The 14,739-nt window shown below is 40.2% G+C and overlaps 1 protein-coding gene across 2 annotated transcripts in view; it reads left to right on the forward strand.

The window, feature by feature from the left end:
* Positions 1 to 274: 274 nt before the first annotated feature.
* The window catches only part of lrp4 (low density lipoprotein receptor-related protein 4), a 109,313-nt gene continuing 94,848 nt past the window's right edge, over positions 275 to 14,739 (forward strand). For both annotated transcript variants that reach the window (XM_088004455.1, XM_088004456.1), the window contains exon 1: positions 275 to 830. In XM_088004455.1, coding sequence (XP_087860581.1) covers positions 770 to 830 — 61 coding nt within the window. In that variant the 5' untranslated portion in view covers positions 275 to 769. The remainder of the gene's footprint in view (positions 831 to 14,739) is intronic.

Below are 14,739 nucleotides of genomic sequence, written 5' to 3' on the forward strand. Positions count from 1 at the left end.
CTCCATTTACTTACGTGAGAACAGAAAAGCTTTTTATGCTCCACTTCTTCTCCTTTTCAACCTTCATTGTGCAAAAAGAGAAAAAGAAAGTCAGAGAAGAAGTTAGCAGGGCAGACAGGGGCAAACTGTTTATTTATGCCTCTGATGCTCTGCTGTGCTTTCTGCGAACCACCAGCGTTTTAAAAGACGTAATTTAACAAATGACACAGGAGCAGAGATTTTGGACGAGCCCATTTTGTAAGGGACAGGGGAACAGAGGCAGGCATGAAATGAGACATGACTTAGAAAAACAGGACACTAAACCACTTTCATATATATTCCCCTATTTCACAGCTTTCTAAAGTTAACCACTTCCTACTGTTGTTGATGTATTGCAATGTTAGCTCTCATTTACTTCATTAGCTAGTTCAACTACCCTCCCGGCTCCATGGTGGTACAGCCCTCGGCTCCTATTGGTATCCACACCGTCGGGAACGACTGCACAACATGCTGGAGACGGTGGCCGCGCCGCTCCTCTCAGAGTTAACTTTTTAATTCCGGTTTTGTTGCTTTATCACTAGAGAGGAGGAGGCGGAGGAGGTCGAGGAGACAGACGGGGAGAAAAAGTCAGTCATGCCAAGAGGTTAGGGTGAGAGCCGGGGGAGCGTCTTCTTGTGAGAGAAGCCCGTCGGTATTTGTTTGTGTTGAGGGGGGACAGAATAAAGAGAGAAGAGGGGGAAGCAGGGGGTCGAGAAGCCCGGAGAAGAGCGAGAGAAAAGTGGGGTTGAAGATGCAGCTGGCCGCGGTGCTGTGGGGCGTCCTGGCAACTTTGTTCCTCAGCCAGAGTCCAGGTAAGAGAGTCCGAGAGGCGACGCAGCGACGCGGGCTTCAAACTGCATGTGAGCGTGTTTTGGAAGAGGTGGACAGAAATGAACATTTTTAAAACTGTGAATTGGACTGTTTGTGGCACTTTCAGATAATTAGATCCAACAACACTTAACTTCTTCCCGTACTGGGGACACTGGGTTGGTGAAATGTGTTTGATTTCCCCTTTACAAGGTATTTTCATAGCCAAAAATGCGCTGAACAGATTATAGACTTTCAGTTTTGTGTATGAATGTTAATATGACTTGCAAAGTGCATTATTTTTTTTTGTTAGCTTCAACACTTTGATTTATTGTAACCTTTTTGCATTTGATTGTGCCAGCGCTGTAGCCCAATGCTAAACTACAACAGTACATCCCAAGTTTTGCGCAGAATTTCCTGCATTTGAGCGAATTATATTTTGATAAAACGAGTTTCTGGTGTGTGGAATTTGCATCCAGTCTACTCCAGCATGGGAGGTGTGTGCGTATGCCAGTGTGCTGTCAGATCTTTGCCTTGAGGCTGATTTTTACCAGCACAAGCTGATGTAGGAATAAATTACCCCTTCCTAAATCGGGCAGAATGCCTTTGCTTGACTTACTTTCATAGATGCTGGAAATGAGGCGTCAGATACAGGAAGTCCAAGATTTTCCACATTGTTTTTGTGTGTTTTCTATGAGCTAGAAAGTTCTGAGCACTTCTTTGAGTACCCTCTCCCAGGGAAAAGGGGGGACTCATGGGATTAATCTCTCATAAACCTTTTGTGCTTTCATGGTGGAGAGATGTGTTTATCTCTGATAGCTTAGATCTTGTGCCCCAACCCCGATCCCCTTTAGCAGCACTTGTCAGAAAGTATGAGGGTTTTCCACCACCGCTTGTCCAATGTTTCTCCAACACCTTGTGTTTACAACATGTTAGAACAGCCGCTGGAATGCGAGGACTCACTGCTTTTCCCAAACACACACACACACACACACACACACACAGAGAGACAGGGCTTAGCATTATTATACACATGGATGCCCGGTGCTGCGCTCTCTGACACATCATGAAGATTTACCTGACAGCCAAACCAAAATTACACCTGTAATTATCTGGTTAGAGATCTCGAAAGGAGGTTGGAGCAAATGTGACATCTCCTAAATGTCACCTGAAAACCGTCTTCAAAATGTCACCCAGATAGGAGTCAATATCTCAACTGGAAACAAAAGGTACAATGGAGGAGCCACATCCTGTTAATAATTGGGCTTTTCATCTTTTTTCAAATGTAGTTATTAATGTCCCGCTCCCCAAACACACACACACCCACACACACCAACACACCAACCCCTCGTTATCTGGGGCTGGGAGCCGTGCTGGTTTGATTATAGTCTTGTTCTGTCATAAAGCAATTAAGTCTGCCGGGCGTGTGTCATGTATCAAACACGTCTTTGTCTGTTGTCTCTGATTGCGATAGGTCACCGCTGGCATTTTAAGTGGAGGATAAATTGTATAGCTCCAGTGAATGTCTCTGTTTATGTGATGACCGCAGATAGATGGTGTTCACCTTTAATTTTAAAATTATGATCTTGAAGTTTGCCATGTTTCTGGCAAAGTTATTCACGTTGATCATCTGTTTTCCACAGCATGAGGTACTTTCTAAGTATTTAACTAGATAAAAAGGAAAAATGTTGTTTGGCTTAAAGGATGAAAAACAAGAGTAATACCATAATTTTGGAGTTGCCTTTTCTAAATGGCAACATTAAAGTCAGCTGCTGGTTCCATTTGACTGGACATAGCTATAATTTATTTAACCGTGTTTGTTTGTGTGTGTGTGTTTGTGTGGTGTTCATGACTAATATGTGTGTGAGGTCAAAATGCCTTCTCAGCCAAGTCCACTGGCCTTGCAGTAATAGGCTGAGTTGGACTAATGGCATGTTGGCAAGTGTGTTACACAGTTTAATGGTGTGCTGTGGGACGGTGCTTCTCCTCACCCTCTGCTGTGATTCCCACAGGGGCCCCTTTTCATTCACTGATCGGCTATTGATTGGAGTTGCAGGTGTTTATGTCCCAAAGAAGACATTCCATGCTTTGCATTTTCAAGAAAGCATGTCAGAAATGAGTTTTGATATCTTGCAAAAGGTGTAAAAGGTACAATTTACACAATAATGCTTGAACTGAAGAATAAGATGTAACACAATAAAGAAAAACAGAAATGTTATTTTAAATACAAAACATCTCCTTTCTCTCTTCCTGATCTAAGTGTCCTAAACAGAGACATAAGTGAAATACGACTATCTTTGCATAACATGTTCTTTGATGTCTTTTTGCAGCTTTTTCTGTAAAAGATTTGTCGTAATTGCTGGTAAACGGCAAGGAACCGATCAAAAACCTTTTGATAAGGTCAAAAACGGAAGAACAAGGTACCAACTCACTCTAAGAAACTTGATGATGTAAATTGAATGAGGAAAAAAAATGATTTGTAGTTTTTGCATAACTACACTAGATTGACTGTTGGAGTGAACAAGATGCAGCATCTTGTCATTGTGGAATTAAGTTTCAAGCTAAGTGGCTTTGAGAGAGCAGACTGAAAGTTTGATCTTTGGTTCAGGTTGCTTCCACCTGCTGTGCCCTTTCCTGCTTGCTATACCCTCTCGTTGGATTGATTAGTCCCCTGACGGCAGACAGTCTAACACAGCCTCACACCAGTGTTTTTTTTTTTTTTTTTTTTCCTGAACATCCAGGCATGGTTGTGCATACCCAGCAAGCTTCAGAATGTAAATTTATGACTTTGTCTTGCAGAAATGCTCCAAGCCACATTTAATTAAGTGTCCTCAGAGTAATTGTGTTGATATTAATAGTGTTGCAAGGTTGACATTTATGACTAACCCAGTCCACAGAGAGATTTGTTACACTCTTTGTATTGTTTTTGGTGCAGATCCATCTCTATAGGGCACAGTATTTCTCTCTCAACGGGGAAATGTTGACCTGGAGGTTGTAGCTATGGCTAGTTTCTATAAAACACGTTTTTTCTTTTTCTTGAATCTGATTGTTTTGGCACATGTGCGCGTTCACCTTTCATTCTGGCTTCATAGCCTATGTTAAGGACTTTTAAGGGGCTTAAGAGGTGGAAAAAGCCCAGATTTATTGGGATGTGTAAGACTTAAGCTCCTGTGTTGGGAGGGTATAAATGTTCTGTACTCTCTTCTAGTCTAGATGGTTAGGTTGGCATTGGCCAGGCTGTTGCTTACGCCAGAGGGTGGGGGAACAGGCCACCCGATACCCCCGCTGCGCTTTGTGTGTCTCTTCAGAAAGGATGGAATTGCACCTCCAAGGTAGCAGTGGAGGTAACTATGATTACTTTATTTCCACCCCCGCTCTCCCTCTAACATTCTCTGATGGATAAATGTCAGACTTCAGACCTCTACCCTCCTCGTGTTGCTCTAAATCACCTGGCCCTCACTCTGCAAGTCGGGCTTTCTCTGTAAGAGACCCCTGGGCGTGCTTTCTTCTTCTGGATTGTTTCTGGTTTCAGAACATGAATCTGCAACCCCAGGGCGTATTTCAATTATGCTCACTGCTCTAATATCTGTCACAGATGTCAGCTTTCAGTGCACACAGCAAACAGACAAACAAAGTTAACCACCGTCAGCTTGTACTTTGGAGAACAATTGTTCTCATTGTAACAACAGATATGAGCCACCAGTAGAAATGCTTGCCAAAGTTTAATTTTATCATCCTCCTCAGGCTAGTTACAAACAAGATGAAAATACACATTTATCATTAGTTCTTGTGCCTTCCAAGATAATTATATTGGAAAGGAAATTTAAAATGTTAAGATCCTTAATCCTTGTCAAAAGTAAGTTACTGTGTATTTTTAAAAGTCTCTCCAGGGACAACAAATGAAAGTGACTCCTCTGGGGAGTCACACGATTAGTTTTTCCCTGGATAACCTGAAATTCAGTTCATTGGTTGTTCTGGCTACGGTTATGTGGTAGGTCGCTGATGCTCCCAGAGGTGGTGGTCAGAAGTGCGCGTGACGGTCAATGTTGTGCATGAATGTCTTTGAACTTGTAAACCCAACAACACAATTCACTTTAGAGTCTTTCTTTTAAAATTTAGCTTCAGTTGAATAATAATAATAAAAAAAACAAAGATTTGCCATAATTCTTGTAGTTTACTACTCGTGGTCATGCATCATATTGGTGGCCCATCAGAGAATTGGTAGTGAAATAGAGTCCTGTCCTTTTTCCACACCAAGTACTGTCATTCTGAGCTCCTTGGGGGTTGCAGATTATTGGAAACTGTAATAAACTCTGGTTCTCCGTCTCAGCGGGGGCCTGCTGTGGAGGACAGAAAGATAAGCAGGCCTGGAGACTCGCTGTCTGAGCACACCAGTGGAGGGGGGAGCAGGGACACAAAGGTATTTTGAAGGACACACTCAGGTAGAGATCCATAGTAACTTAATTGTTCATTAGAGCCTCTCCTCACTTTGTGACTAAAGAGGAAAGCTTCACCTGGGACATTCCATAAAACGGGGGCATATCTGGAAGAGGACGTTTGTGGGGAACGACCAGGGGATTGTTGAGATAAAGGGCCTCTTTCCGTCCCCAGTGTGGTTTTAGTCATACAAAAATAAGCCACTTATTCTCTTTGTTGTCTCAGCTTGAAATAAAGACATCACAGGATCATATTTGAGGACAAAGATAATGTTTTTATGACAGAAGTGTTTGAATGGCTATAGTTTGAACTGAGAGATGAGGGCAATTTGCAGCACACCCAACTTTTTTTTGTCTACAATTAGTTTTTGTAAATTAATGTCCATCTGACTTTTTTTTGTAGCAGTGCAATCTAATTTTATTATGTAGCTCTGACTTAAAATGTGCATTCAGTGTGATTATGTTCATAGAGACAAAACTTGTTCTCTTTTTTTTTAAGCATCATTCAGAAGGGGGACAGTTTGTTTTCATAATCAAATGAAACGTGAATATGAATATTCTCAGATAACCTACTTTAAAACAAACATTCAGAGCAAGAGGTCTCAGTGCTGTTAGACATATTAGCTTTATTGGTAGTGGAGTGCAACAGCAGAAGCTTTGGACATGTCGTGAGCAAACTAATAACACTGATATCCCAACAGATGAAACATGGTGCTGGCAGCATCATGCTGTTCCTTAATTGTGGCAGGGAAGCGGGTCAGAGTTCACTATAGAGATATAAATAGGAATGTCAGAGAGGGTATCATGGTTTTTTGTTTCCTTTTTTTTTAGCTAATTGAAGTCAGTTTTTGTTTGAAAATAAGTTTATTAATTAAACTTACTCTTGCAGCTATACCAGTGGCTTTGGATCATCTGTTGATAACTTTAACTAACAAGCTTATCTTGACAAGCATGTTAATAATTAAGAAGCGAGGACTTCATAAGACTTCTCTGTTTTTGGTATTTGCTGATACTCTGTGTTTTTAGCAAACAGGGTCACGTCTGTATAACTCCTGTAGTGTTTTCTAACCTGACCACAACCTGAGTTGTTATCAAGGAACTGATGTAATGCAATAGACGGTTAGGATCACACTTTACCTTGTTTTTTTTTTTTCTTAATTCAAGTTCGACGTAGGCCTGTCACGATAACAAATTTTTCTGAATGATTAATTGTCTAAAAAATTATTGCAATAAACGATAGTTTCAAGACCTTTTGACACTGATTTAATGGAAATGACTAATAATGCATGCTGTTTCCTACCATAGACAGATACACTTTATTTTCAAACGAACACAACACTGGAACTGATAAACTAAAACAAAACAACCAAAAATAAAAATAAAATGGATTCTCAGTCTCCATTAACAAAAAACGTACTTGAATAAAAAGTAAACAACATAAAGCCAAAGTGGAAATAAATACTGCATTCAACCAAAAGAGTGCAGATTATGAAGTCCGTATGCCCTTCAGTAATCACTAGATTTAAATAGAGAAGATGGGCACATCCCACTACCTAATGCAGAAGATCATACTACACGATTTTTTACCCCTGTTTTCCCCTTAAGATAATCTTAGATCGTTGGGCGATCTAAGATTATCGCTGGTGATTTCGTAACCGATCATCCTGCAGTGTGATTTAGATTTAGATAGCTAAATCAGGAGCTAAACCCCTGACTTGGCTCCGATCTAAATCAGGGGTTTGTTGATAAACCCGGTAAGTTTTCGGCTGTTCTTTGTTAACGTGACATAAATAGGTTATAATCATTTTCATTCAGTCAGGACTTTACGCTGACTCTAGCCACATGCATTGCAGGTAGATTCTAGTAAAGCATTGATTAATGCCTGATATTAAAATTAGTTAACTGGACTTGTAGCCATTATTTTGGGCTACAAGTCCAAAATAATGGCTGTGTGGCTGGACACCACACGGCACGATCGAACCCGATCGAACCGTTATGCCTAGGATTTCTGTTGGCTAATGTGTCTCTCAGGTTTTGAAAATGGGCCGACAACTCGTGTCGTGTGCGCTGGACCTTACACTAAGGAAATTGGAAGGGAAGGTCAGTGGAGAACATCGGAGTTGAGCCTTTTTTTAATTCAGTGTCATCAAGATAAAGAAAAAAAGGCAGGAAGAGACGATAAACCCGATAATTAAAATGAGGTCGATAGGTTTAATTTATCGTGCGATTAATTGATTTATCGTTTATCGTGACAGGCCTAGTTCGACGTAGAGCGTGTTATGTGCCTATTGTTTTGGAACAATGAATAACATTTTATCTGAACTGCCTTTCTTTCCCCATAATCACAGTAGAGCAACTTAAAACTGTAATATTCCAAAAAAAGTTGCCAGATTGTCTGGGGTTGCCAAGCTCTGTGCTCTCCATCCTGTTTTGCTTTGGCAGTCCTTCGTGTTACCTTTCATAAGCAGTGAGGTGGAATATGAATTTTCTCTCTCTAGCCCAGCACATCAGCTTTTTTTCATTTACGAGTCTAAAATAATGCTCCTAAGTGGACAGCCCATACCTCAAATCTTTGGTAAATAATTCTTCCCTGTTTTTTTTCTACGCTAATTCACTTCAGCACATTTACTGGTTACAGAAAGATATAAATAAACTCTCGTTTTGGAAATGCGCTCTCAGCACTACTGACTCTGTTCTTGAGTGATAAATTGCTGTCTGCTAAATCTTACAAACGTCATTTTTCTGACATTAAAAAAAACAAAAACCTCACCACTTCTAATGTGCTTTTGCAAATAGGCACGAGTAGATTAAAGCTGCTTAAAATGTTTAGTGGTTTTGGTCCATTCATGGCGTATGCGGTGAGACTTGCTCTTCCCATTAAAAGCAACAGAGAAGCAACATTTGCTAAATCTGCTTGCACTGTTTTCCGTTAACGCCTTTGTTCTCATCCCAGATTGTCGAGTGTTGACAGAAGCAGATTTGCTGAAAGTTCAAGATTCAAATAGCTGCAGCCAGAGAAAGACATGTTTCTTCATTAATTGGATAAAGCTTAATTCAGTACACTCTGAGGAGGTTATGGACAAAATGGGTTTGTGTGTGCATATATGGTTTTCACTCGATCGGATGGCAGCTTGCAAACAGACTATTAGCGGAGCCTCGTTGAAGGCAGGGGATGAGGCTTTTTTCTGCTAATTGATGTCAGAGCTGTTACTCTCTTTTTGTTTGTCTACAGAAGAGTCGTCCTAAGCCCACCAACGCTGAATTAATATGGCGCATGCATAAAGATGTCCTCTCCTTTCTCTAAGTAAATGATAATCTGGATTTAAGTAGCTCACAACTGCTGCTAAGCATTAAACAGTTGTGAACTTGCCAAAAAAGGCATCAAAAGAATGAGTCAGACCAATTTTAGAGCCTGTCCCAATGAAAATATTTAACAATGTGTGAGGCTAACTCTCATTTGATAAACCTTAAGATGTGGTAAGGGCTGTGCTTGGGTTCAGAACAGCTGATATGAGTCAACTGAGTTTTTTTTTTTAGTTTTTTTTATTTTGTCTTCTGAATCGGGAGTGTTGTGACTCATAGAATCCTCAATGGAGCCTTGATGCTACACACAATTCACCATGGCAACTGGCGAGGAAAAGAAGGCCGTCCTACTTCAGCCTGCCGGTGTTAGAAGTTGTGATACATTCTTATGGCGAGTATGAGCACAGGGGGAGGAAAAGAGGGAGAAATGAAGCAAGCAGACTGACGTGGCAAATGAAAACTATTGATGCGGGAAAGAGCTCTATCCCAAGTTTGAAGTCAGTAGTCTATTTATATAACATTTACCCAACTGGCCTTTGCTCAGGATTCCACCACACTGGTTTTAAACATAGTTGATGACTTTGACTAAGGAACTACTTGAATCTGCTAATTGTTTAGGTCATGGTTTTAGTTTTAGTATGCTGTCACAGGTTCAAATGGTGCAGTCAGAGATTTAAAACGCCTTATTAACTTGTGATAATGGTCAGATTGCTTTTAAAATGTGGGATAAAACAATACAAGAAAAGAGAGCACTTGTCTCATAGCAGCTTTAGGTTTAGCAGGGAGACATCTTGACAATGTTAACTTCTGTTTTTGCAGATTAATTATCATAGAATCATGGAATAAATTTGTTGCAGATGCTTTTGCTCAGATGAATTTAACCCGTACAAAACCAAGCACATTTTTCAGGACTTGCCAGCTAATTCATGTCTGAACTTTTAGTGGTTCACATCACGAAGCATATTTATGTTTTAACATTACACAGGCCAGTATAACAAGTATGTGTTAGACTGGCCTGGTTAAGATCCAAACATAAATCCAGTTCATAATTTGAAAAAAATCATTTAATTCTCTCCTAATAACATAAAATGGGTTCTGCCTTACAAAAAAAACTTTTTAAATCACTTTCCATTTTTTGTTAATTTTAACCCAGTCATGCTGACTCTGGGAAAATCAATGCCAAATTTCTGAATATATTTGTCACGTTGCTGTTCCTACCTTCTTTAGTGGTTTTTGTTTTGTATTCAGAGGTTTATCTCCTTTTTCTCTTTCTTTTACATCAGTCTAGATAGCCTCCTCAAACCAGCCTGGCCACCTTCTCTGTTAATCAGTGGGAGGGTTTCACATGGGGGCTTGCAGCTGTCTCCCAGATTACCTCCAAAAGGTGACTGAATGAAGGCTTTCAACATACCAGCATGCACAAACAGCCTGCACAGCCACAGGCCAGGGTTAGGAACACACACTCACAGCTTCCATCTCCAGCTCCAGATAAGATTAGAATGTGATATGATTTGAAAGAGACCCCACACACTCTTGGATTTCTGCACTTGCTTACCAGCACACTTGTGAGCCTCAAGCAGTAAATTAAATAACCGTCTGTGTGCGCAGTAGCATGAAATGAATTGTCCTTGTGTTCACGCAAACTATAGAAACGAATCTGTTGGGTTTGAATGTTTTAGAAAAAAATAAAATAAAAGACAAGCTACAATTTAGTGTGAATCCATTGTTAAGCTACACTCTAATAAATCTTTTTGGTGCATTTGACTCTTTGATACAACAACTGAAAGAAGTGTGTTAGATCAGTGTCACGTTTTCCTCCCACACCTCACTGGGGTTCTACAACTGCAGGGAAGCACCTGCTGAAGATCTGATGTCCCCCTGGCTGTTGAAACCAGTAGGAGGTATGCTGCTGCTGCACTGTGGAGTGGAGTTCACATCGCCGAAACATAATCTCGTGCCCACAGAACGGATTCCTGAATGTGACTCTGACGTCCAAAGGTTACAGTGCCTCTCACATGTTTGGCAATGCTGATGACAACGTTGGGGAGGATAACTGGAAACTTTTGGCTATAATTGGACCCATGTGTAGTTCAGCATTCCTACGTACAACAACGTATCAATTAAACGTAATGCATTCATTATGTTGCCGCAAAAATGTACACATTTCTAAAGCCTGTAGTTGACATCGCATCTTCTTTATTGTTTTGCTAAAATCAGTATTTTTTTTTTCATTCAAACAAATATTGCTTCCAATCTACAAACGTTTTAGTAGATTGTCTCCTTATCACAATAAGTGATGTCGTTTGCAAAGAACTCACAGAAAATGATGACCATTTTAGAGAAAACCAGTAGAGTCACCATGGCGAGATTTGAAAAAGTCGGCATTAAAAAAAGTACAGGATGATTTTTAAATAAAATGTGAAATTTTATCGATGGACTACACCCAAAGGCCTATCGCATAAGAAAAGAGGAAATGTACCAGGCTGCCAAACATTTAATCTATAGATCTACTTGATTATGTGGTAATGTCCAAAAATACAATAAACTACTCTTCTTTCAAGAAATATGACAGCAATAATCACCAAGGTGATGAAAGCAGAGGGGGACATGGTTTTTTGATTAATTATGACAGACTGATCATCTTCATAATTCCTCCGTTTGCTCATCTAGATTTGCGTTTGTGATTGATACATGATGTGAATTTTTATCTTCTCTCTTTGTCTCTGATTGCCATTGTTTACAAGAGTTTGGAAACTTTATTTTTCTTAAAAAACACATTTGGCATCGATAAGCTAACTTGTTTTAGCTGATATTAACAACTAAACTATGCCAAAAACAATGGCTAATATTACCTTTTGCTATATTGCATTATGCTTAGATGATGCATCAAACTTCTGATATCTTTAACTTCAAAAATTAGCTACTCGGGTAATGCAGTATTTTCTATTTTTATTTTTTTTGACACGGTTTATTTCACTTCATAATACAAGTGCTTTCGTGCGAGGCATGTAGCTTCCGGTCTTCTTGTGCTTGATATAGTTTCCAAATCGGCTCACTGAAATCTACTTAATTACTCAAAATGTGTTTGGCCTTTTAAAATATTGGCCTTCTACTAAATTCTGCCTTAAACTCGTGTTTTTAGAGGAGCATGGAAAGGACTCCCTCAACAGCCTCTGGATAAACTCTCAAACATTCATGTAGCAACTTGGTTTTTATAGTAAACTGATAATATGATGCATTTCTAATTGACAACGTAACAAACTACAACTGAATAAAGTCTTCCTTCTTTTTACTCACATAGTGATTACCATTTAGATCGGGCCACACAGTGGGGCAGCTGAGCCTTCTGTGGGGCTTTTTTTTGACCTTTTGCCCTTCTAGAGTGTCATCTCCTACTGACGTGCAATGATGTCACCTGAAAGTGAGAGAGCGGAAACCTGACTCTCCACATACACACTCCAGATTCAGAGTTTCACTGTTATGTTGCAGGTGAAGCACTTTTCTGTGCTATTTCTTCTATAATGTCTATTTATGCTTGAAAACGGCATATTTCATCCCTTGATGGCAGAAAACCTTCGGATCTTTCATACTTTGATGCGTACAGTTTACACTTCCCTGTAGAATTTTCAAGTTTTTGTGAAGTTTCCCACATTTAATTGTGCGTAGTTGATTAAGGCACTGTTATCCCAGTGCTTAACTTTCGTATTTCCTGTGACGTTGTCGCTTTTCAACGACTTTTGACTGGGTGCTAAAATGCTTTTGCCTTTGATTTGTTTTTATTACACTTTTTACATACTTCTCAACTCTCTTGGAATAATAATTGCTGTTATGAGCAATAAGCACAAACTGAAAGGGAAATGGTCATGAAGATCATAAAACGGCCCATTTGAGCTAATTTTTCCCCCCGTTATTTTCTCTACATTATCCTCGATCAGTCTCCCCAGACCCAGGAGGCTGTAACTCAGCTACTTCTGCAATGAGGGAAATGAAGGTGGTGGTTGTGGGGGTCTTTATTAAACAAACAGCGAGGAGCTTTGGAGGCCCCATTGAGGCCTGGAGCTGGAATGGGGAAGCAGCTGAAAGCGCTGTACTTTCTAATGAACTTGAGTGCCCCATAGAAGCGGGGCCTTTTCACAGAAGCCAAGGAGGACAAAGTGTCAAAACAAGCCCAGCTCCTCTTCGCTCAGAGGGGCTAAACGCCGCCTTTTGACTCTGTGGAGTGTGGGCATCTGAAGGGGAGGCCATGAGGAGAAAGGAGAGGGAGGCAGAATGTACTTGTTGAAACAATGGCCTCTTAAATCAAGCACCCCTCCTTGCCTCTCTTCTTCTCCTTAGCTCCTCTGCTCCCACCTCCCTAACCCTCCTTGTATTGCCTCGGCTCCCAATTAGACCAACTCTGGAACAAGCGGTTGAAAGCCTCGTATATTGCGGCGCCTCAAAGGAGATGTTTTGGAGTTGTGTCTGTGTTGCAGTGTTGCCTCCATGAAAGGTTTTAGTATTCAGAAGAGACTCCTGTTTGGCCTTCTCAGAGCTCTCAATCTGCCACTGGGGGTCTTGTGTACCATCATATCCTCTCCGTTCGCCGCCTTTTTTTCCTCGCTTTTTTAATCTTTTTCCTTTCTGTTTTTCTCCACCCCCTCCATTCCACATCTCTAGCTTTCCGTCCCATTCTCAGCCAAAACTCTTTCTTCTGTTTGTGACCCCTCTATTCCTCCTCCATGCTTGGCTGCTCGCAGGGACCGGGACTGGAGCCGTGCATGGCCGGGCCCGGGCGCTTGCTGCTGCCTCCCTCCCTTTCGTTGTTTAGCCATGGATGAAAAGCGGAGACAAATATGTCTGTGGTTCAAAGTCCATCCCAGCAATTACAGTCACTGATTAAAGAGCTGGCCTACACACAGGCAGCTATGTATAATACTACAGCTCCCACTCAGTGTTTCATAATGGCACCTTCAGAATAGATTTGAGCTCTGAGCCCGATAGTGACCCAGGTTTGGTTGAATACACTATTTACAGTGCAGTTATCAAGAGTCAATATCATAAAACCACACATTTATGGTTTTAAATTTATTATAAGTAGCAGATCAGAAAATTGATAAACTGATATTAGACCTGAACTCAGAAGTGATTTTAAAACTAAACATGAAGTGGAGCCATACATTTAAAACAAATGATCTCTTATGTGCATGCTGTTGAATTTGAATGCTTACTTTAACCCACGGTGTTACATGCAGAGATGTGTAGTTGTCACTACAACCGCATAGGGGGTGATAAAGTGGTGAATTGAATGCAATCTGCTCAAAAGACAGGATGAGGAAAGAATGAATTGATTTCACACCGGGGTGTCGTTGCAGTTTTTGTGTCCTGTTCATTCTTGAGAGAGAAATTATCCATATTAAGAAAACAATAACTCTTGCCAGATTCAGATTTTTGAAAAATAAACTTTGGTTTTGTTTTTATTGTGCATATAATCTGACTAATTTGTTTTTCTCTGTATGTCTGGCGTCACCCTTTGAATGGAGGTCTTGTCACTGTCTGATTGCCGCCACAGAAAACCTGGGCTGGATGATCCTCTGAGTCCCAGCTAGAGCTGCAAAGCATACAGTCATCACACTATCAGTGTGTGCAATATTTATTTCGCAAAGGACTGCATGGACTGCAATAATTATTGTCTAATATATTATTAACTTGCATTTTACATGCTAATTTAATGTAATAGCTGGTTGGACCATCTCAATTGTTTTGGTATTATATATAAAATATTGTATATCGATATCTGCTGAAATTTTCTTAGTAGTTTTGCGTTGTTATCCTTGATCAGACTTAATTTTTAAAAGAATGGTTTATTAGATTTCTGCACAACTTGACGATGAGAAAATTCAGATGTGATTCAGTTTGGTGCACATGGAACAAAACTAAAAAACTCTGGAAACCTGCCACTGAAATGTCCATCTGAACTCTAAATGTTTGCATACAAACTAAACTACAACAAGCTAATTCCCCTCTCCATGTCTTGTATATGGAGAAGCAGCTGAAGTGTTTATGTGGATACAACATGTGAAATATATTGATACATTAAAAAAGCAAAGGAGGTGCACACTTCTTAAAGCAGCTGAAAAAAAGCAACATTTTAGCATTTAAGAGACAAAGTTTCATTCTTTTTTTAAATGGTAAGAAA

Source organism: Poecilia mexicana, unplaced genomic scaffold (assembly GCF_051168715.1).
Source record: "Poecilia mexicana isolate PSO_F unplaced genomic scaffold, ASM5116871v1 scaffold_3, whole genome shotgun sequence".
In the NCBI taxonomy this organism is placed as follows: Eukaryota; Metazoa; Chordata; class Actinopteri; order Cyprinodontiformes; family Poeciliidae; genus Poecilia; species Poecilia mexicana.